The sequence below is a fragment of the Mesoplodon bidens genome (genome assembly GCF_964165515.1).
Source record: "Mesoplodon bidens genome assembly, chromosome: 11".
NCBI lineage: Eukaryota > Metazoa > Chordata > Mammalia > Artiodactyla > Ziphiidae > Mesoplodon > Mesoplodon bidens.
In genome coordinates, this window is record NC_138167.1 from 18,498,242 (window position 1) to 18,518,377 (window position 20,136).

General features: G+C 36.3%; 1 protein-coding gene across 10 annotated transcripts in view; it reads right to left on the minus strand.

Moving 5' to 3' along the window:
• Window positions 1–20,136, minus strand: part of SOX5 (SRY-box transcription factor 5) — a 1,022,130-nt gene that overhangs the window by 199,483 nt on the left and 802,511 nt on the right. For all 10 annotated transcript variants that reach the window (XM_081248196.1, XM_081248197.1, XM_081248195.1 and 7 more), the window contains 3 exons: window positions 18,994–19,080; window positions 10,821–10,993; window positions 5,590–5,658 (listed from right to left, as the gene is read on the minus strand). In XM_081248196.1, the coding sequence (XP_081104322.1) occupies window positions 5,590–5,658; window positions 10,821–10,993; window positions 18,994–19,080 (329 nt within the window). The remainder of the gene's footprint in view (window positions 1–5,589; window positions 5,659–10,820; window positions 10,994–18,993; window positions 19,081–20,136) is intronic.

A 20,136-nucleotide genomic window follows, 5' to 3' on the forward strand; every position in this document is an offset into this window, starting at 1 on the left:
GCTTTCTAAAAATCTGCCATAGTTCTAAAATCATATAAATTTGGAAGAGTTAACTTACACTTTTCAGTGGCTACTGCCATGTAGGTTATATACTTTTTTTCCTAGAAATTCTCCTCTATGGAAATATTCATTAAATTGTCCATCATCAGAAAAACAGAAAGAAGTTTTTCAAATGACTTAGGCAAAAACTTTTAGCATTGTATGCTCATTACATGCCAGGGATGATGCCATTTAATCCTCAGACTAACCAGGTGTGACTTAGGTACTGTAATTCCCATTTAATAGATGGGAATAATGAAACTCAGAAGGACTGAGTAATTTTCTCAAGATCACATAGCAGATGAGGTACAAAGAAGCAGAAACTGAACATGAGTATGTCTACATCCACAGAACCTGACCTCTATCTTTTTGTTTAACCATTTAATACACTTAAGTTTCATACAGTTAAATATAATCCTTTAACACCTAAAGAATCAAGCTCTTTCCTACATACTATGGAATATACACTGCCCAACTAAGAATACAAAGGAACAGAGATTTGTCCTTTGCTCAGTCCTTAGCTCCAGACAGAATCGGTGACCCAAAGCTACTATTAGTCCTGCATGTGCTTACCTTATGAATCAGCAACAATGACAGGGGGTTATTAAATACCAATTCTCTCCCCCCAAGAGAACACAATGAACAATAGTTGGAAAAGTTTATCAGAAGAGGGAATGCAACAAATATGTGGCATCTCTTATGACAGTTTAAACACTGAGCTTCCAGTATGGGAATTATGCATTTGAAAAGAAGTACAATATCTTTAAATTCACCCTTAAAAATATTTAAGTCAATTTCATATTAGACCATGTTGTTGGATTGACCCTCTAAGATGCTAATAAGAACTTTAAATTCCATTAAGTATTATTGAAAAAGGGTAAGAGATTTAAAACTAGGACATGCTTCCCCTGGCCCCCCTCAAACACACACCCAAAGCTACAGAAACCATGTCCTATACAAAGCTTCAAGACAAAAAGAGAAGTTGATTCTTCAGGAACATTCAGTTTGTTGCCATAATGGATGTTGAATAGAGGTCACTCATTCAGTTACTTTAAAAGGTTTTGGTAACAGTGAATCAGGTCAAGATGAACCACTCATCTAGGATCATTACTTGAAACATAAACCATCTAACAGTATTAGAAACAGGCTGATTTATTATAAAAAAGAGATTAGTCAGGAAATAAAACTGCTGAAGATGGGCACTATAGCACAAGCAATAGAGTAAAAGAAAAAAAAAGATTACCCTCAAAAAATCTAGAAGAATATTTTTCTCTGAAATATTTATAAATTGCATCTTATGTATTAATGTGCATTAGAAGTTAGCTCGATACAGTAAGCAAAAGTGCAAAAATGTTCTTTTTTTTAAGGACAATAAACAAAAACATTAAAGAAAACTATTGCTGAATAGTAGAAAAGGAAGACTAAACCTTCTTAGTGTTCCTACAATTAAGGGCCTCATAAAGAAAGAGACAAATTCTTGAGGGAAGATGGGATGTTTCTGATATTATGCGTGATTTTATTTGTAGAATGAACTGATTTATGAACTTGTAATGAATTACAGAAAATTTTCTTAATTCTTCTTTTAATCCTCATGAGTTATGTGAATAAACTTGGAAGGAGGCTATAACTCATAAAGTCTTTATAAAGAAATAATGTAGATTGAGTTTTCAAACCAATTAGAATCATGCAATTTTAGAGCCAAGGTTGCTTTTTAAAGAGATAAGAACAGTTCATAAAGAATTGACCCTAAGTGATTAAATAAACTGGCTAATTTGCCAATTCTTATGGCATTTTTCTCTTTCCATAAATAACTGCAGAGTAAAACTTACCACCATTCTTTTCATCTGGAGTTGAAAGAAAATAGAATTAACAGGTCAAGAGAAATTTTAAATAACCTGGGTCATTAAAAATGTGAATGTTTGTTCATACACACACATACAAACTTGTTCATACGTTTTTAAACTTGAATGAAGTATACTTCGAATGGAATAAAGATGACTAAATTAACCTCTCCTTTAAAGAGAGGAAAGAATGAGGAAAATGTTAGGGGACATCACCCTCCTGTCATTTAACACAGCTATCAAGTGTGAAAATTTGTTCTGCTCTCTTACCTATCAATCTAATCCATCTCGCAGATCTGCTTAGCCCATCTAACGTATTGCATAACTTTCCCAATATCTGAACCAAGTTAATGTCTTGTGTATTTATAGCTGAAAACTTTTTTTTTTTTTTTTTTTTTTGCGGTACGTGGGACTCTCATTGTTGTGGCCTCTCCCGTCGTGGAGCACAGGCTCCCGACGCGCAGGCTCAGCAGCCATGGCTCACGGGCCCAGCCGCTCCGCGGCACGTGGGATCTTCCCGGACCGGGGCACGAACCCGCGTCCCCTGCATCAGCGGGCGGACCCCCAACCACTGCGCCACCAGGGAAGCCCGCTGAAAACTTTTAAACATAGCCCTAACTGTGGACTAGTAACACTGCAGTCCACTATTATATCAAGAGAGGAACTAGAATGCATTGTTTTCTAAGGTCCAAAGGAACAATGGCACAAAACATCTAAAAAATGCAATCAGGATGAATAATGTAAGTGGTATGTTTTTTTTCTACAAGGTCTTAAGCCTCCATATTTAAGAAAGAAAAAAAAGTAGATCAAATTCAAAATATACTATATATTTTCAGATATCAAAGAAAATTTGATCTATGGTAAATTCTTACGTGAGCATTGATTACATATTGACAAAAATTCATCTCATAATAATATTTGTTCTACATTTAATTTGCCTTCCACTATAGCAGATTTGATTTTTAATCTTCTCCCTCCTTGTTCTATGCTGCCAAAGAAAAGGAGGAAGTAGAAGAAGAAAAGGGAGAGAAAAAATTCTATAAAGGAAATATGGTTAAAGATTTATGTGGGGAACAAAAAGGATCTCTTCTATGTTTTTAATCTTCTATTTCTACACAAGCCACTACATCAGTGCTTCCCATATTTTTCAATAGACTAATTTAAATATATTGTGATTTTCATAACTATTAAGTGTTTGTTAGACAGCTCCAAATTAACAATTTATAAAATATACTTTAGAACTATGCTTTCAGTTAATGAATATACTAGAAGCTGTGAAAATTAATTCCTTTCAGACTGTCACTCTTGCTCAGTATTTATTTTTTGCCTGAAACATTCCCAGGCTTTTTTTTTTAAATAATAGCTTGATGGGTTTTGACTCTGTCGGTATCATTTACCTGTACTAACACTAGAAAAGAGGACATATACACAGATATAGTATCTCAGCATCTTTTAATGTTTCCCCCAAATTACTGTCAGTGTGACATTATTTCCTTTAGGGACTACTGGATTTTTTTTTTTTTTTTTTTTTTGTCTACCCTGTGAACTAGTGGAGGCCAGCAGCGTAACATTTTGATCAAATAGAAATTCTAAGCTTTTAAAGTTATCATACTCAGCAAAATTTCAACTAACAGTCAGAAAACTTTGCTTCTGATCCTGGTTCTACCTATAACTAGTCATGTGATCTTGGGCAAGTTATTAAACTTGGCTCCCGCTCACTGGAATACAGTTTCTATAGTCCTGTCATCTCTAAAAGAGTTTAAGGTAATTCATTTTAAAAATGCTCTGCCTTATAAAGTACAATGCTCCATGCTCTGGAGCAAGAAGTCCTCCAATTTCAACATTTTGTTATTATGACAGAGCTTTAAATCCACATTATGAATGCAGTGGTCATAACTGTGGAATAATTGCAAAAAAAGTAAGTACTGAAGGTGTTGCACAATTTATATGGTCAGAAAACACAGCTGACTGAGCCTTCTACATATTTATAATATGGGTTTACATATATTTTTGCAATTCTATTTAACAAAAGACTATCTCAATCTCATAAAAATGATAAACACTTAAAACCATTGGTACCCTCATCAAATCGCAGTGAAACCAAGTGAATTGCAAAGGACCACAGCACTCATTATGGAATTGTATCTTATTTATAATGAGAAATTGCCATAATAATTCTATTATCTTTGGTTTTCAATAATCAAAAACATTTTAAGTGTAGATAACCTCGTGCCATCAACTAAAATTACATTCAAAGGCAGCATGCTCAGGCTAAACATAAAACCTGAAAAACAGTTTTAAACCATTGAATGAATAACCACACTCCAGATAGGGAGAGACAGATAATATCACATTAGAAATGTGCTGTTCATAATTAAGGAAGGCATGGAGTCTTGTTTGGAACACTTCACTGATGTTTCTCTGTCTCACTGAAACTGTGCTCATTAAAATCTCAGGTAGAACAAGAATGAGTAAACCTTGATTGGACTATATAATAACCCACAGTAAGGAATTAAGTGTAGCTGACCCAGTTAGATAAAATGGGATAAACTTCTTTGGCAAATAAGTCTAAACATGATAAACATGCGGATGAAATAATTTTGACATGTTTGCTTCTGTCATTTATATTTGCACTTAATAAAATATATTGGATTCTCAAGATACAGCTTCAAGAGAATGATGAATTTCTCCCCAGATAAGCTGACTGCAAATCTAACAGTCGATTTCCGATGGATGATGTCACGTAAGGTTGGAGTCATTGCTCCATGAACTAGTTTCCTCTTCTTGCTAGTCATAGCAAGTATGTATTGAGTACTTACTATGTGCCTTGACACTACGCTAAAGCTCTCCATCCATGGTTTTATTAAATCCTCCTAAATACTCTACGAAATGAGTGCTTTCAAAAAGGGAATTTTCAGAAAGGGAAACACATTTTGGCAAAACGCATGCCACAAGCAAGTGGTGGAGACGGGCTATCCCTGGCAGCTTTGCTTCTCATCATTGCAAATTTCCACAGAAGAAAAATATGGAGGTTACAGAGCCCTCAGTCTTCGTTTCTCCTCGCAGTATGAAGGGTGAAATTCGACTTGAACACCAAATCATCACCCTCCCTCACTTCCACCTTGATCACACGTGGCTCTCGAGCCTACTGTAAAAATTCTCCCTGCCACCGCCGTCTAACTGAAAACCTTTCTGCTTTGTAGAATGAACTGATTTATGATCTTGTAAAGAATGACAGAAAATTTTCTTAATTCTTCTTTTAATCCTCATGAGTTATGTGAATAAACTTGGACGAAGGCTATAACTCTATAAAATCTTTATAAAGAAATAATGTAGATTGAGTATTCAACCCAATTAGAATCATGCAATTTTAGAGCCAAGGTTGGTTCCCCTGCATCTCCCCTATTAAGAACATTTCCAGGCACATATTAAACATTAAAGAATAGAGAAAAGGAAACATTTCTCTACAATAATTTCCTTTCTGTGTAGGATAAAAATTACTATCAGCTTGCCTCCCCTAAAACACCGCGACACAGTCGGGCCCGTGACAGAGCCACCGTGTGCGAGATTCTCATGGCACGTGGGTGACACGTCATGATTAGGCCGAAAGTAACTTTTATTTTGGAGCTTATTTCAGTTAGGTCACCTGAAAATGAGAAACAAAATCTATTTCTTAATTGGAAGTCCATATGAAATTATGATTTCTGACCTGGATCTGTTGCTGAAGCAAATTGATTTTGTGTTGTTGCTGCAGAAGCTGCTGCTGTTGTCTTGCAATCTGCGGAGAAATGGCACATGAAAAATTTAAGAGTATATTACAGTCCCAGGGGGAAATTACCAATGTTCTGTGTCTCAAAGTTTGATGTGACACTTATTAAGCTTATGAAGATAGATGTGCCTACGCCCCTACAGGACCAGCAATTCATCCTTATGTAGGATCAGACAAGAGATTTAGACTTCAGGAACAGTCAAATGAAGCCTAAGACACAAAACAGTGGTCCAATCCAGTGTGAAATGCTGGAGTTCCAAAAATCCCTCTTTCTGGCAGTATGTTAAGGAGGTACTACCTCTGACGTTTTCAGCCCTTGGAAAAGAAAGAGAATATTTCATAAACAGGAGGGTGTGTGCCAAAGAGTTCAGAGTAGGACAAGGTACTTTAAGATGCTCTATTCCTTAGTGAGGTTCTGGCATGCTTTTGTGTCTTGGTAAACACTGCCATTTCTGCCTCACAGACTGACTGCCGAGTCCTCAACACGTTCAATTCTGGTCTCTACTAACAGGATTCTTAATAAAGTCACCAGTCACTTCCAATTTTTTAAATTCTGAAGTGTTTTCTAGTCCTCACCGCTTGACTTTTCATCAGATTTCAATACTCAAGTGCTTTCCCTTGATCCTGAACTTTCTCCCTTGGCTTCTATGACACCACATTTTCCCTGTTTTGCTCCTATCTCTGAGTCTGATCCTTCCCAGTTACTGTCAATGGCTCTCTCCTATCACACAATGTTGAAGGCTCATTTTAGACTCTATTCCTTTCCCTCTATACCTACATCCACACGTATGCCAAGTGATTACAAATTTGTTTCTCTAGCCTGGATCTTTGCTTTAAGCTTTAGACCCATTTATCCAACAACATTCTCAAAGGCACTCCAAATTCAACAGATTCAAAACTAAACTCAGGAATTAGCCCTCAGTGTGGTCATCCTAAGTGTTAAGCCAGACAGGCACAACTGCCCCCTGTTTTTCGCTCTCATAACATCCTCTACCTACTTGATACTATACCACATGCTATGATGTTATATTTATTTTTGTTTTTGCTTTAATTAACAGGTTTCTGTCTCCGAGGTAGAAATTCGTAAATACGGTGAAGTTAGGGGTCACGTAGATTTTGCTCTCACCATTTGCGCAAAGCCTGATGCAAAAGGAGTACAGAGTGAACACTTGATGAAGAGTACATGAGTGAAGAGACAAGAAGAAAATTCTAAACACTTCATGAGATAGGGCAGGAAACCTTCTCCCAAGAATGTAACTTCTCACCTCATGAAACTTATAGCTGCCTTATAAATACGCTCTAATTCTTATTCTCAATGCTATGATTACTATCATTTTCATTAGGAAAGTATATCCCTTAACCTCTGTATCAGAAAGCAAAAAATTCAGGAAAAAATTTATGCAGAGTTCATTACTATGAATGAAAGTAAAGAACCTATATGATGAGGTTGGATCTATATGGCTGCACAATGCATTTTTTATTTCCCCTATGTCCGCTGGTACAATTATAATTATTTTAATGCTTTTGTTTTATCTTAGGAATACAGCCTAAAGAAATTCCTTTTTCTCTCTTTGAAGAAAAGTCGGAAAGGAAAAGGTAGAAAACGAAATACCATTCTCTTCCTTAAGTCCGGTTCTTTCCTCCCACATATCAGTATTTCAGCTGATATTTAAATCCTTTTCTAAGTGCCTTAAGATTTTATTAAGAAACTAAGCACCTCATAGCCCTCCACACTTCCTCCTGTTCTAAGTCACTGCTGCCTCTTGCCTGGATTGCTGTGATTGCGTCCTATCTGCTCTTTCTGCCTCTGCCCTCGCTCCCTGCAGCCTACTATAAACCAGCACCAAGAGAGATCCTTTTAAAATATAAGTTGTGTTGTGTTATTCCTCTTTTCAAAACCCTCTGTCTCGCTCAGAGTAAAAGCCAGTTTCCATATGATGCCTGCAAGGCCCTGTATGAGCTGGCCTCCTGCTATCTCTCTGACATCATCTCTCTCCCTTCCCTTTGCCACTCCGCTTTCCTGTCTGTTGAACACACCAAGGGTACTCCTAGTTCCCGAGGGTACTCCTGCCTCTGGGCCTTTGCACTTGCTTTCCCCTCCATCTGGAACACTCTTTTCCTAGATGACTGCATTGGTCACTCCCTCACCTCCTACAAGTCTCTGCTCAGCTATTACCCTATCAGTGAGGCCTTCCCTGAGCAGTCTTTCTTTTTTTTTTCTTTTGGCTGTGTTTGGTCTTCATTGCTACGCATGGGCTTTCTCTAGTTGTGGCGAGTGGGGGCTACCCTTTGTTGCAGCGCGTGGGCTTCTCATTGCGGTGGCTTCTCTTGTTGCAGAGCATGGGCTCTAGGCATGCGGGCTTCAGTAGTTGTGGCACACAGGCTTAGTTGCTCCGCAGCATGTGGGATCTTCCTGGACCAAGGCTCGAGCCCGTGTCCCCTGCATTGGCAGGCGGATTCTTAACTACTGCGCCACCAGGGAAGCCCTGAGCAGTCATTTTAAAAGAGCCTATCTCTCTACCTGGCACCCTCATCCCTATTTTTCTGCTTCATTTTCAACATATATTTTACTTATTTATTGTCTATCTCTTCCCAACTAGAACTCAATACATGAGGTATTTTGGTCTGTTTTATTGCTTGCTGTATCCCATTAACTAAAACAGAAGCTGGCATCAAATTGGTGCTCAACAGAAAGTTGCTGAAAAGATGAATGTGGAATGGAGCACAGAGTAGGAACACACTGTACTGACTAGGGAGTGCTGGGAGTAGGGTCAGAAAAGGAGTTCTCAAGGTGAGAGAAACCTAACCTGAATCTTAAGGAATAAATACTCAATGTCCTTCAGAAATATCCCTGTGTCCCGATGAAAAGATCAGTGACTACCAGAGTGGCGATGCCGCGAGCCAGCACTGCACGGCGGAGAGGATCTGGGAGAGCAGAACGGGCTCCAGGAACCTGACCGGTAGCTCTCAGGAGGGATCTTCTCTCAGGCTGCATAGGCAGCATTGCCTGGCATCTCTCCAATACAGCAGAGAATTTCTGGAAGAACCTAAGGATTTCTGAAGTTCTAAGGAGAATGTCAGAGTAAGTAAAAAATCCTAGAATCTGTTGATGATATTTGAGGATGGGCCAGAGTGTGAAAGAGAACGTAAGGAACCTTGCTCCCCGTTAGTAATTGCTCGGATTTTTTAGGATGAGCATGTCCTCAGGCCCACTGAAGTATGGATTCTCTACAAAGAAATACCCCCAACTGAGCTCCAGTTTCAGAGGTTCCTAGGATCTCCTGAATTCAGATGTCTGAAGGTATTGAGGGTTATGAACAAGAAAAGAGTGGTCTTCTTCTAGACTGTCCTGGGCAATCATTCTGAGCTGTTTCATCACAGGGGTAGAGCAAGAGGAATAAGGGCCATCCCCAGTAACAGGCTAAATATATACTTAAGGAAGATGGTGACGCATTTCATTAAAAATAAAAACATCATCTTTCAAGCAGAAAGGAACCATCAAGAAGAGAAAAGTAAACAAAAGGAAAGGAAGGCTCCTCAAAGGTAATCTGAATGTTTCTCCACCTCTTTCAACACTGCTAGTTTACACTTTGACAGCTGTCTAGAAGGTTTTGCAGTATTTGTGTAGATACAAAAGTACCCTTGACTAAATAACGGCCCTCCCCCACTTAAGATGTGAGTGCATGAAACCCAGAACATGGGATGGTAAACTAAGTTAGTCCTAGAAAAGATGTGCCATCTTTATATGTAAGCTCACCCTAGGACACCTTCTGTCTTTTCTTCCCATTACTACCAATCCTCTTTTAAGTAATACTTCTTATGCATTACCTCCATTTCCCCACTATGCATCATTCTTCTACATGTCAATTCTTATTATCTGATTTCTGCTACTAAAGCTCCAGAGAAGCCACATGCTTAAAGGCTGACAATGAGAATCTAAATGACTACTCTAGTAGCTTCTTGCTTCTGGATATGTTCATTTTCCTCTCTCTACCAGCTATATGCCAGCATCTCCCAAGGATCTATCTTCCCTTAATTCCTTTCCATTTTCTCATGATATCACCACTACTCTCATTTAAGGCCTACAAACCTGTCATTCCTCTGCATGAAACACCTTGGCCCTAGATATTAATACCTCTGCCTCTCATATGTCATTTAGATATGAGCTTAACTGCCAGGTCCAACCACCCAAACTAAGATGGCAACCCAAACTTGTCATGTTAATCAATATTTATTAAATTACTCTCATTACATTTTTTCAAATTACTTATCACTATCTGAAGTTATTTTGTTAATTTTTCTTTTCCTTTGTTAATTGTCTCTCTTTCCACTAGAAATTAGGGGCTTTGTCTTTCTGGTTAATTGAGGTAACTTCAGTAGTTAACACAGTGCCTGGCACACAAGAAGCACTTGATTACTATTTTTTGAATAAATGAATGAAACTGACTTTCTCCAGTGGTTTAAACTACCATCTCTATGTAGCTAATCTAGGAAATTAGGCTCAGGCCTCTCTCCCAAACTGTTAATTGAGATTTCTATTCTCTCACATACTTTCAGATGGACAACCTGACAACAGCTCTAATTCAGCATAATAAAACCACCTGCTTTTCCAAATCTGCCCTCCTCGTGACCTTCCCTGCTACCCAGGCTCAACACTTTTCCTCTCTCTTTAGCCCACTTGAAATTCTTCCACCTATTTATCCCTTTTTTCTCTTTCTCCATGGTCATTACCCTATATGGTTTAGAGTCTCACACCTTATTTAGATCATCATAATAGCCTCCTAACCAAACTTCTTGCCCCATGATTGGAAATTGACTTCACTTGTTGAATCCTACCTAACCTTCAAGGTTCACACCAAACACATTGAATGAAATCTTTCATAATGTCCCTGAATGGAAATGTTCTCTTGACTCTCCATGGTTCTTTTTGGTACTTTGCTCATGAATTTCACCTTGATTATAGTCACTTCCAAGTTATGTACCACTAAAATAGTTAATAAGCTTTTTCAGATGAGTTTTTTGCTCACTTTGGTGTTTTGCCTTTTCATTTACTTATGCAAGGCAGGGGGGAGAAGATTTTACTGATCTTTGTTTGCCTCCAAGAGTGACCTGTATGTTGCAGGCAGAACAATCCTTGTGGAATCTGACTGTGTTCTCTAGTTCTTACTCACCTGTTCTTGCTGCTGCTTGGCCAGCTCCATTTGCTGGCGCTGTTTCTCAATCTGAGATGCAGCCAGTTTCTTCTGCTCATCATGGGCAGCCAACAGCTGCTCTCGCAGACTGGTTAGCTGATTGATCATCCCCATGAGCTGTCTCTCCTTCTCAGCGAGGCTTTCGGGAGTCCCTGAAAATAAGATGGCAATAAAACATGTAAGAAAAGAGAAATAAGAAGAGAGTGGTTTTTCGATGACAATGACTCTGGTGTATAGAGAATTATTACATGAATAAGGTTTGACACACAAACATATACTTACCTTCTTTTAGATTATAACTCAACAGTAAAAAGTGATGGCTATTTACTCATTACAAAATATCAGGATGAACAAATATTTTGATTGGTTTTATTTATGATGAGTAATAATCTGTAGCTGTTTTCCCCCTTTTATTTTATAAGTAAATAAAAAACTGTTGGCTGAGCATTTATTATTCTTAATGTTCTAAGCTGGGGTTTGATGCAAATAAAAAGAGGCTTAAAGCACAGTTCTTGGCCCTAAGTAGTTTTTTTTTAATCAAAGAGGCAAGACAAAACATGAAAATTTAATAACCACAATTATTAAGAGATCAAGGGTATTATTATCAGTGATACGATTCTTCTTTTCTTAAAAAGAGAATCTTAAAGAATCAGAATTAAGGAATTCTACATTTAAAAAGGAAAACTCTATTAGTTAATCAAGTTTTAGACTGTTTTCTCATATGCCACTCAGAAGCTTTCTTCAAAAATAGAATATAGCTAGCAGAAAAAATATTCAAGTTTGAGAATATAAATTTATGCTCTCATGAAATAATGAAATGTAGTTGGAAAACTAACTGATCACATTATGGCCACCCAAGATTACAGTTAAATCCAAGATTATAGTAGTTAGCATCATATGTTGTATCATTATTGATGTAGTTATTTATTTATTGAATCTCCCAGTAGAGTATAAACTCCATGATAGCAGAATTCTAGCTTTTTTTGTTTAATACTATGTCCCCAGAGTAATGTCTAGCACATAGTAGGCACTCCATAACCTTTTATTAAATGAATTAAATACACTTCTTAACATGAGAGAGAAGTCCTTAATTGAGTGATAATGTATGATTCTATGCAAATAGATAAATGACCCTTATTAGGATTACTTAAGGATGCCTTCAAATGCATTTGAAATAACAAGAAAAAATCTTTGGAAGCTTATATTTCCCCAATATTGTTCTATTCTACCAAAATGCAATAGATATATGGCTTGAAGTTACAATCAAAATCACAGTAAATTTCTGGGAGTTTTGATATAACTAAAGGAAAAGTAAAAGGAAGGAAGAGTCATTCAGGAAAGAAAAAGTCCTAGAATTTTGATGCTGAAAGTAAACTAGAGATTATGTTTCTTCCCTCAAAAAAATTACCACACATTTAATTCAAAGCAACAGTCAATCTTTGCCAGGATGTTTTTTTTTTCTTTTTTCTTTTATTGTTGGTGTTCCTTGGATTATCAGTGTTATAATTTGGACAGGACTCGACTTGGTTTAATTTTTTTTATGGAAATGTTGTTGCTTTCAACTGGTAATCCACCTGAAGGATCCAAAAGTCATTGTTATGTTGCCTTTAAAAATTCTGCCTAATGAAAGTGCCTCAAGCAGCCGCATAACACAGGGAGATCAGCTCGGTGCTTTGTGACCAACTAGGTGGGTGGGATAGGGAGGGTGGGAGGGAGACGCAAGAGGGAGGGGATATGGGGATATATGTATACATATAGCTGATTCACTTTGTTATACAGTAGCAACTAACAAACCAATGTAAAGCAATTATACTCCAATAAAGATGTAAAAAAAAAATAATAATAAAATAAAATTGGAAAAAAAAAAAGAAAAGAAAGTGCCTCTATTAGAGTGTAAGCTCCAGACGGGCAGAAATCTGTCTACTCCATTTGCCACCATTACATCTCCAGAACATAGCACATGGCAAGACAGATAGCAGTATTTGTTGAATGAATTGAAAATATAATGAATAGAAACAAACTTAAGTTATTCTAAATTTACAACTAAAGCTTTTCTTAATGGCAGTCTTATCCAACTAGAGTAAAAGTCAGACCCCCTCATCAGAAGGTATGCATGGCATTATTCTATTTCATCAAAGGAATATTTAAGTTATCTAACTTACAAACATCTGTGCATTGGTCTTTTTCATTGACAACGAATGCAATCAAACTTTGATAAAATTTAGTTATATATCCTCTACTGCAATATAGATACTCTTAGAAGTTGGAATCTATTAAAATTACATAAGGAATGCTATTACATGACAGTATAAATTGATATTCTAGTGTACACTGCTAATATGATAAATATTCTTACCTTCTTTCAGATTTTTGTAATTTATTTTGAAAAAATAGTTTAATTCTTTTTGCTTCAATATCGTAAAAGGTGGACTTTGGCTTGGATTTTAAAATATATGTACTATGGAAAGCTATCAGTTTTTTTTTTTTTTTGGCTGCACCGCTTGACTTGCGGGAGTTCCCCGGCAGTGAAAGCACCAAGTCTTAACCACTGGACTGCCAGGAAATTCCCGTGAAAGCTATCAGTTTTAAGGGCGACTATCAGAATGAAATGGAACACTTGAAAAGTAGCTATGGTCTTTACCATTGTTACCCCATGGCTGGATATTTTGTTTCTGGGACATTATGAACAAGATGTATGCATTGTCATTTGTACAGTGAAAGCAAGGGTCGTTCTTACCTTTTTTAAAAAGTATGGTTCTATATAATTTCTTACTACAAACGTCTACCTTTTAATGGAGATTGTAATTTTATAACCTTTTCCCAAGATTATTCCATCCGATTACTTGGGTATTGTACTTAAAATGTAAAAAACAGCTTTGTTTTGTTTTGTTTTTAATATCACATTCAATTTACTGCATTTAGAGACTGGAATGTAGTCAATAATAGCCATCTCAAAACATGGCATATCTTGGTCATCCATTCATCAAATACGTACTGGGTTCCAAACTTTGGGCCTACAGTAAGCTAGACAGTCTACAAGGAAAGTTCACCATGGAGGCAGGCTAATGATGGGTGCATCTCAGAGGGACTCTTCATCTAGCTGTGGTGGGTCTGAATATGTTTTCATGTTTTAAAGGATTTTAGAGATCACCCATTCCAACTTTACTAAGACGGACTACGAAGCATCATGTAAAGAGCACAGGCTTTGAAGGCAGACAGAATTAGAATCACATCTTGACCCTGTCACAACTAAAGTACGTGGTTTTGGATAATTAATCTCTCTCTCTGAGACTCAATTTCTTCCTACATAAAATAGGAATAAAATGACTCTGTTACAATAATTTTGTAAAAGATGTTAACAAAGTGGCTGTACATAAACAGGCATGTAATCAATGCAACTGTTTTTAAATGAGGGGATGAGGAAATAAACCAAAAGAGGTAACCTCATTTCCACAAGTCTTTGAGAGAATCAGGGCAACAAGACACCAAATCTTTTTAACTACATCAGGTTTCCCTAGTAAGAGAAATGTTAATTTAAAAGAGGAAAAGGTTTTAGGTAAATTCTATTATCCAATGATCAGGATAGCGTAAGCTTTGGAGTCCACATCTACAAGAAAAAAACAATGGTTTTATAATTATTTTAACTTTAGAATCTTTACAACCCTCGGACAGATGAATACTTGTTAAATGAATGAATGTATTTTTAAATGAGAAAAATGTTGAGGAGAGAATATTTTTATTTTCAAATATAAACCCTAGATTAAATATGCAAGAGTATCTGCTTAAAATATGCATTATTAAGTGCCTGCTGTAAAAGGTATATATAACTTCTTAACTGGTGAACTGGATTATCAATATACAAATCAATGAGAGCCAGTGGCTGATTGTTCTCTTCCCATCGCTTGCTGTGTTTATACACTGGCATAAGGACTCTGGCTTCCTAAGACAAAGCAAGTAACTGATTTGCAGAAAACATAAAATTGCTTTCTGCTTTTATAGACACTGCCAAACTTATTTTAAAAATTTATATTCTGTGCCCCAGTAGTCTTTCTTCAGTTCTTATGAAATAGTTTTTACAAAAAGTGAAAACATTACTCATAAGCAACTACAAGGAACTATAAAACAAGCTTAGTAGATTAAAAACATTAAACATTTACTTTATTTAGAAGTAAATGACTATATGTTATGTACCTTCCTTATGGTTGACTCTTATGTTAAACAAATTCCAGATACAACAGTTCCCTCAGAAAATAATCAACATTTCCAACCCCTCTGAAAAAATGTGAAGATATATATATATAAATAGATAGATAGATTTTATGCACAAATGAAAGAGTCACAAGGTAATTAGCAAACCATGTGTTTCTTAAATAGTTACTGGACTTTTAAAAGAATGGGTTTAAAACAGCTTTCAAAGTTATACAAACCCTTACATATCTAAATTCTGAAATTTTAGTTTCCGTGTTTTAAATTTATAAAAATCCAAGGGTACCTCTTACTATTATTACCTGGGACCTGATTCCTGTTCCAAGCCTGCTTATTTTCAAATTGTCTAATGTTATTTAAACAGAATCATCTCTTTCAAGCCATATACTAAATCTACATATCTCTTTCATCTCAAAATGTTATGTCACCTAAGAGAGGATCTACTTTAATCCTCGTGTTGAATCTACATAGCATGACTTTAATTCATGAGTTCTGAAAGACCATAGTATTGTGGAATGGATTATTTACTTGAATCCATAATTGGCATTCTAGAGCTGTTTGGTGTTTGCCTTTATGTCCCATCTTCTAGAAGGAACAAAATTATAGCTTTCAAAAAAAGCCAATTTTTTATTATACCGACTACAACTGGCGTTTTCCTTAATACCAGATATAACACTTTACTGGCCTAAATTAACGCATTCTGAGCAGGGTGAGAAGGGTCTACCTGGGATACCAATGGGAAAGAAACAAGGCTCTGAAGAATTCTTCAAACAAGGCAGGTAGAGAAACTGATCTAGGCTTTTCTGAGTGACCTAGTCAGAAAACCTCTCAAACAATGCCCTGCTTTTATAACCTGAACAAAATAGAAATATTTTAAGAGAATTTTGCATGAAGATATTTTTGTTATAATTTTACAAATAAATTTAAGTCAGTAAAATACACATTTTGCAATGGCTTTGTTGAAAAACAGACGATCTGTTTAGATTAGTCAAAGCTGCCATGGATCCCCAGATACTGTCCTCAGGTGAAGTGCCAATGCAATGACCTTCAGTGTAATGGAATTTCATGCTAGCTGAAACAATGTGTGATGCTACCGGCTGCCAACTGGAGTGCAGGCACTGTTTTTTCCCTTCTCAGTAACTATGAGGCTATAAAATGTATTTCTTCATCTTTCACACAACCATTACTCAGTGCTTCTACTATAGATAAGGGCAAAGAAACCTCTGTAAATGGCCAGTTACACTATACGGCTGATTAGAGAAGAAGAAATAAATTATTTCTGTAGTCATCTAATCAGTTTATAATATATATTGACTGTTTGCTATCAGTAGACCTTTTTAGTCAAACTCTTTTGTTCTGGAAAACTGAATCCAGTGTACTTTTTTGTGTGTTTTTTTAGAGAATTGTTTCTAATGTAACTTTAAAACCTAATTACTTCACATTTCCAAAGTACCAGACCATAAAATGGTCTAAATTCTAATCTAACATGAAAAATAATTTTATGCTTTCAGAAATGGGTGACCTTTCCTAACTCACACTGTTTCTTGAAAAATGAGATTGACTTTAAGTGCGTATGACAACTCTTTATTGACAGCTAAACTATCCAGACAAAATGTTATTTATTTCTCCTCTTTTTTTTAAAGTTTATCATTTTCATTTTCACTTTTTAAATAGTAATAGTAAGGAACACTTCTTTGAATTTTGCCAAGCTGTAAGTTTAATCTTTGTCCAAATGCGCTGAAAGTAATTCGCTCACAGCAACTTGAAGCCAGCACTTAGGAACTGAGCTCTGCCCTCACTTGGCTGTGGTCTTAGATATTCAAGAATGGACACACACACACACACGCATTCATTCACTCACTCATGTTTCCTGGAACTAATTAAAAGTTAAGTGAAAACTGACCAGTGAAAATGGAGGAGAAGAGTTTCAATCCACAAGAAGACTCAGTAAATACTGTAAAGGCTGTAAACATCCTAATATATACAAAGGTTCTACTCAGATACATTGCTCTGAATTATCAGTAATAAATTATCTAACAAGTGAATAAGTTCATATTTTCAGATTAAAGAAAAGGTCATGCTTATCCTTCCCTACCCTGACTGAAAACAGTCTATGCATACATGAGACCTACACCTTTATCTGCCGCATAAAAAACAGAGGTCAAACAGCTGGGCTATTGTTCTTGACTAACTTCGTCTGAGGTGGTATGAAAACCACATTCCTGGGCAGCACATAATCATAGGGTCTGACCCCACTAAGAACCATTAAGTCAAATTCATTTCCCCCCAGAGGGCAACACACTATTGTAGCCTCTCCACTTTTGAGCCACCTATGAACAATGGATAGTAATTGCAACTGTCACGGGCAGTCAATAGGAAAAGTAACCCAGCGCTTTTTTCCTCCAGTTTTCTGCCAAACCTGATCCGAGCACCTAATAACCATGCCCCCAACAGAAGAAAGATCTACAGTTGCTTTTAAAATGCATCAGAAAACAGCTTTTTTGAACAGAACCAGAGGACAATAACTAAACTTGTGCTCTGAATGTGAAGCTTAAAAAACTCAAAATTAAAGACAGAAACTTCTTTTGTGACTGTACTGCAGCTTCCTGAACTAACCCCACAGGCAAGCCTGAAAGGACAGCTGAGCTTCTTTCCTCTAAGCTTATCATCACTGCTGTTGCTGCTTTTAAGTTAGACTTGTGAGGAAAAGGAGGGAGGGAAAAATGTTTGTCCTCCAATGGAATGAGATCACAAGGCTTGGAACAGGCGGTCTTCTCTGCTCTGCTCTCAGTTATTACCCAGGTCACAGGAGAATAAAGGACCTTGGAGAATACATCCTGCATCTCAGGTGCAAATGGGTTAAAATCCAACAAAATAGAGGACTTGCTGCCTCAGAAAATGAAACTTTTCTGTTCTCTTTAAACTTTGTCTTCAAGCTCTTTAAGGGATATTAATTATTACTTGTTTGAATTTCATTCCATTATAGGTTCTGGTTACTTAATTTGCTGATTATCAGGAATTCATTCTCTCACCACCCATTCACACCTAATCATAGCCTGAATATATGTAAAAACGCCAAATATATGGATGAAAAGTGAGACACTCAATCAAACATTTTATGGAAGTTTCCCAAACAGAGATATTGACATCACGTAAGTCAAACATATGAGAAGACTGATTTGTGCTTTGCCCTTCTCCAGGATGCTCTGATGTAGTAAAGCCTTAAGAGAGATGATTGCCTCTCAGTGGGAGAACACTTGTACGTACACACATATGCAAAAAAGTTATTTACACACATATTTCTACATGTATATCAATATAAATCTGGTGATATTTAAAATATATATTCAGCTTCTATCAAAAATATACAGAGTAATACATAACAAAATATATTAATATTAATAAGTAGTTTTTCCTTAAAATTAATCCTTTAGAACTCAGATTCAAAAGTGTCCTATTGGCAACAAATAGAAGACCATAGATTGCCTGCTATGCTCTGAGAAAACGCACTTTTTAATTCATTGAAAGCATCACTTGATTTTATTTTTATATGAGGAATTAAACCTTCTCCCTTTGTCACTCCTGGTTTTAAGTGGAGATTACATATATTCATACTTCTAATATGTAGAATGTATAAAATCATCTCATACAGTTTTTAACCCTGCTGTAGATACATTTGTACTTATAAAGTAAGTCATTTAAAATTTTTTAAAAAGATGAAAATCAAAGACTGTTAAAGATATAGTGGGGTTATTCTGTTAAAAAAGCATACTATTATAAGGCACAGAGAGAAAATAAGAACCATTGTACATCCCTTTTCAAGCTAGAAAGAAGAAACACCAAAGACAGAGTGCATGGGGGCAGAAGTACTTTATCACCACTAATATTTGTAAATATCAGATTCATTTCGGAACATTTTAGATCAAAATAATTGCAAACATATTACCTTTTATTTCACCAAAGTTCCCTGATCCCATTGCAAGAAGCTTGTCTTTCCAGTCCTTTGATAGTAGCTTTTCAATACTGGGGGTTTCTAAGTAAAGAAAAAAAAAAACAGGTAAGCAAATCAACGTGACTATCTTTATAATGAAGCTCATTAAAAGTCTATCTGCTAAAAATAAGGCCATCCCTACCCTGGTCCCAGTTCATAATGACTTCATCAACAAACTGATAACAGGGGAGGAAAAAAAGAATGTGTTTTGTCACCTGCTGTTTCAAAATCATTAGCTTTTTCCTCTTGTGGAACAAAGCCGTACTAATTCTTTATGACAATGGGTACATATAAACCTGCAGTTCATTGTTTTCCAATTTGGTGAACAAATTCCTGCTATAATGGATGCTTGTCAATTTCAGGGTGTTAGTCTGCAGTCAAAAAATAATTATGTTGATAAAATGCAGAGTAAAAAAAAAGGCAAAGAATTAGCTCTTAAATCTGCTACATGTAATTATGTCCCTCTGTGTGTTTACAATTACATCCACTTCATAATATGTGTTTAACATCGTGTGGTGGTTAGCACACTGTGGAAAGATTTGCCAGTACCCTGAACATATAAAAAAGAGCTGGTGTCAAAGAAGCTTTACAAAGATTGCAGAATCTAGACAAGTAAGTAATATCTATAATGGAAACATTATTTGCTTATTTCAGATTTGTATCACACTCTTTTAAAATGCCCTGTATTAAGACAGGACACACAGGTTTTAGAGAGCAGGGTTATGTGGTAGTCTGACATTTGTTTCTATATGTCACATGGTTTTGATCTCTCCTTTTGTGTTGAATTTTAATGTATAAGTAAATATAAATGCTAATAAAACTCTGAAACATTAAACTCAGTTCCAAATAATGTAATTGTATATTCTTGTCAGCATTTAGATGGGTACACAATTACAATGGCTTTCAATCCCACGATTAGCCCTGCATTCAGTTAGAAAATGGTGTGTGCTAAAAGATAAGTGTCCCAGTATGCTCCATCTAAATGACAATACCCACACTTATTATCTAGATCGAAGACACACTGCCATTCTCCACATTGGTGTTTATGCGTATTTGTGTTTGTTCAGACATTTGTTTACCCCCTACTAGGAGCATAAA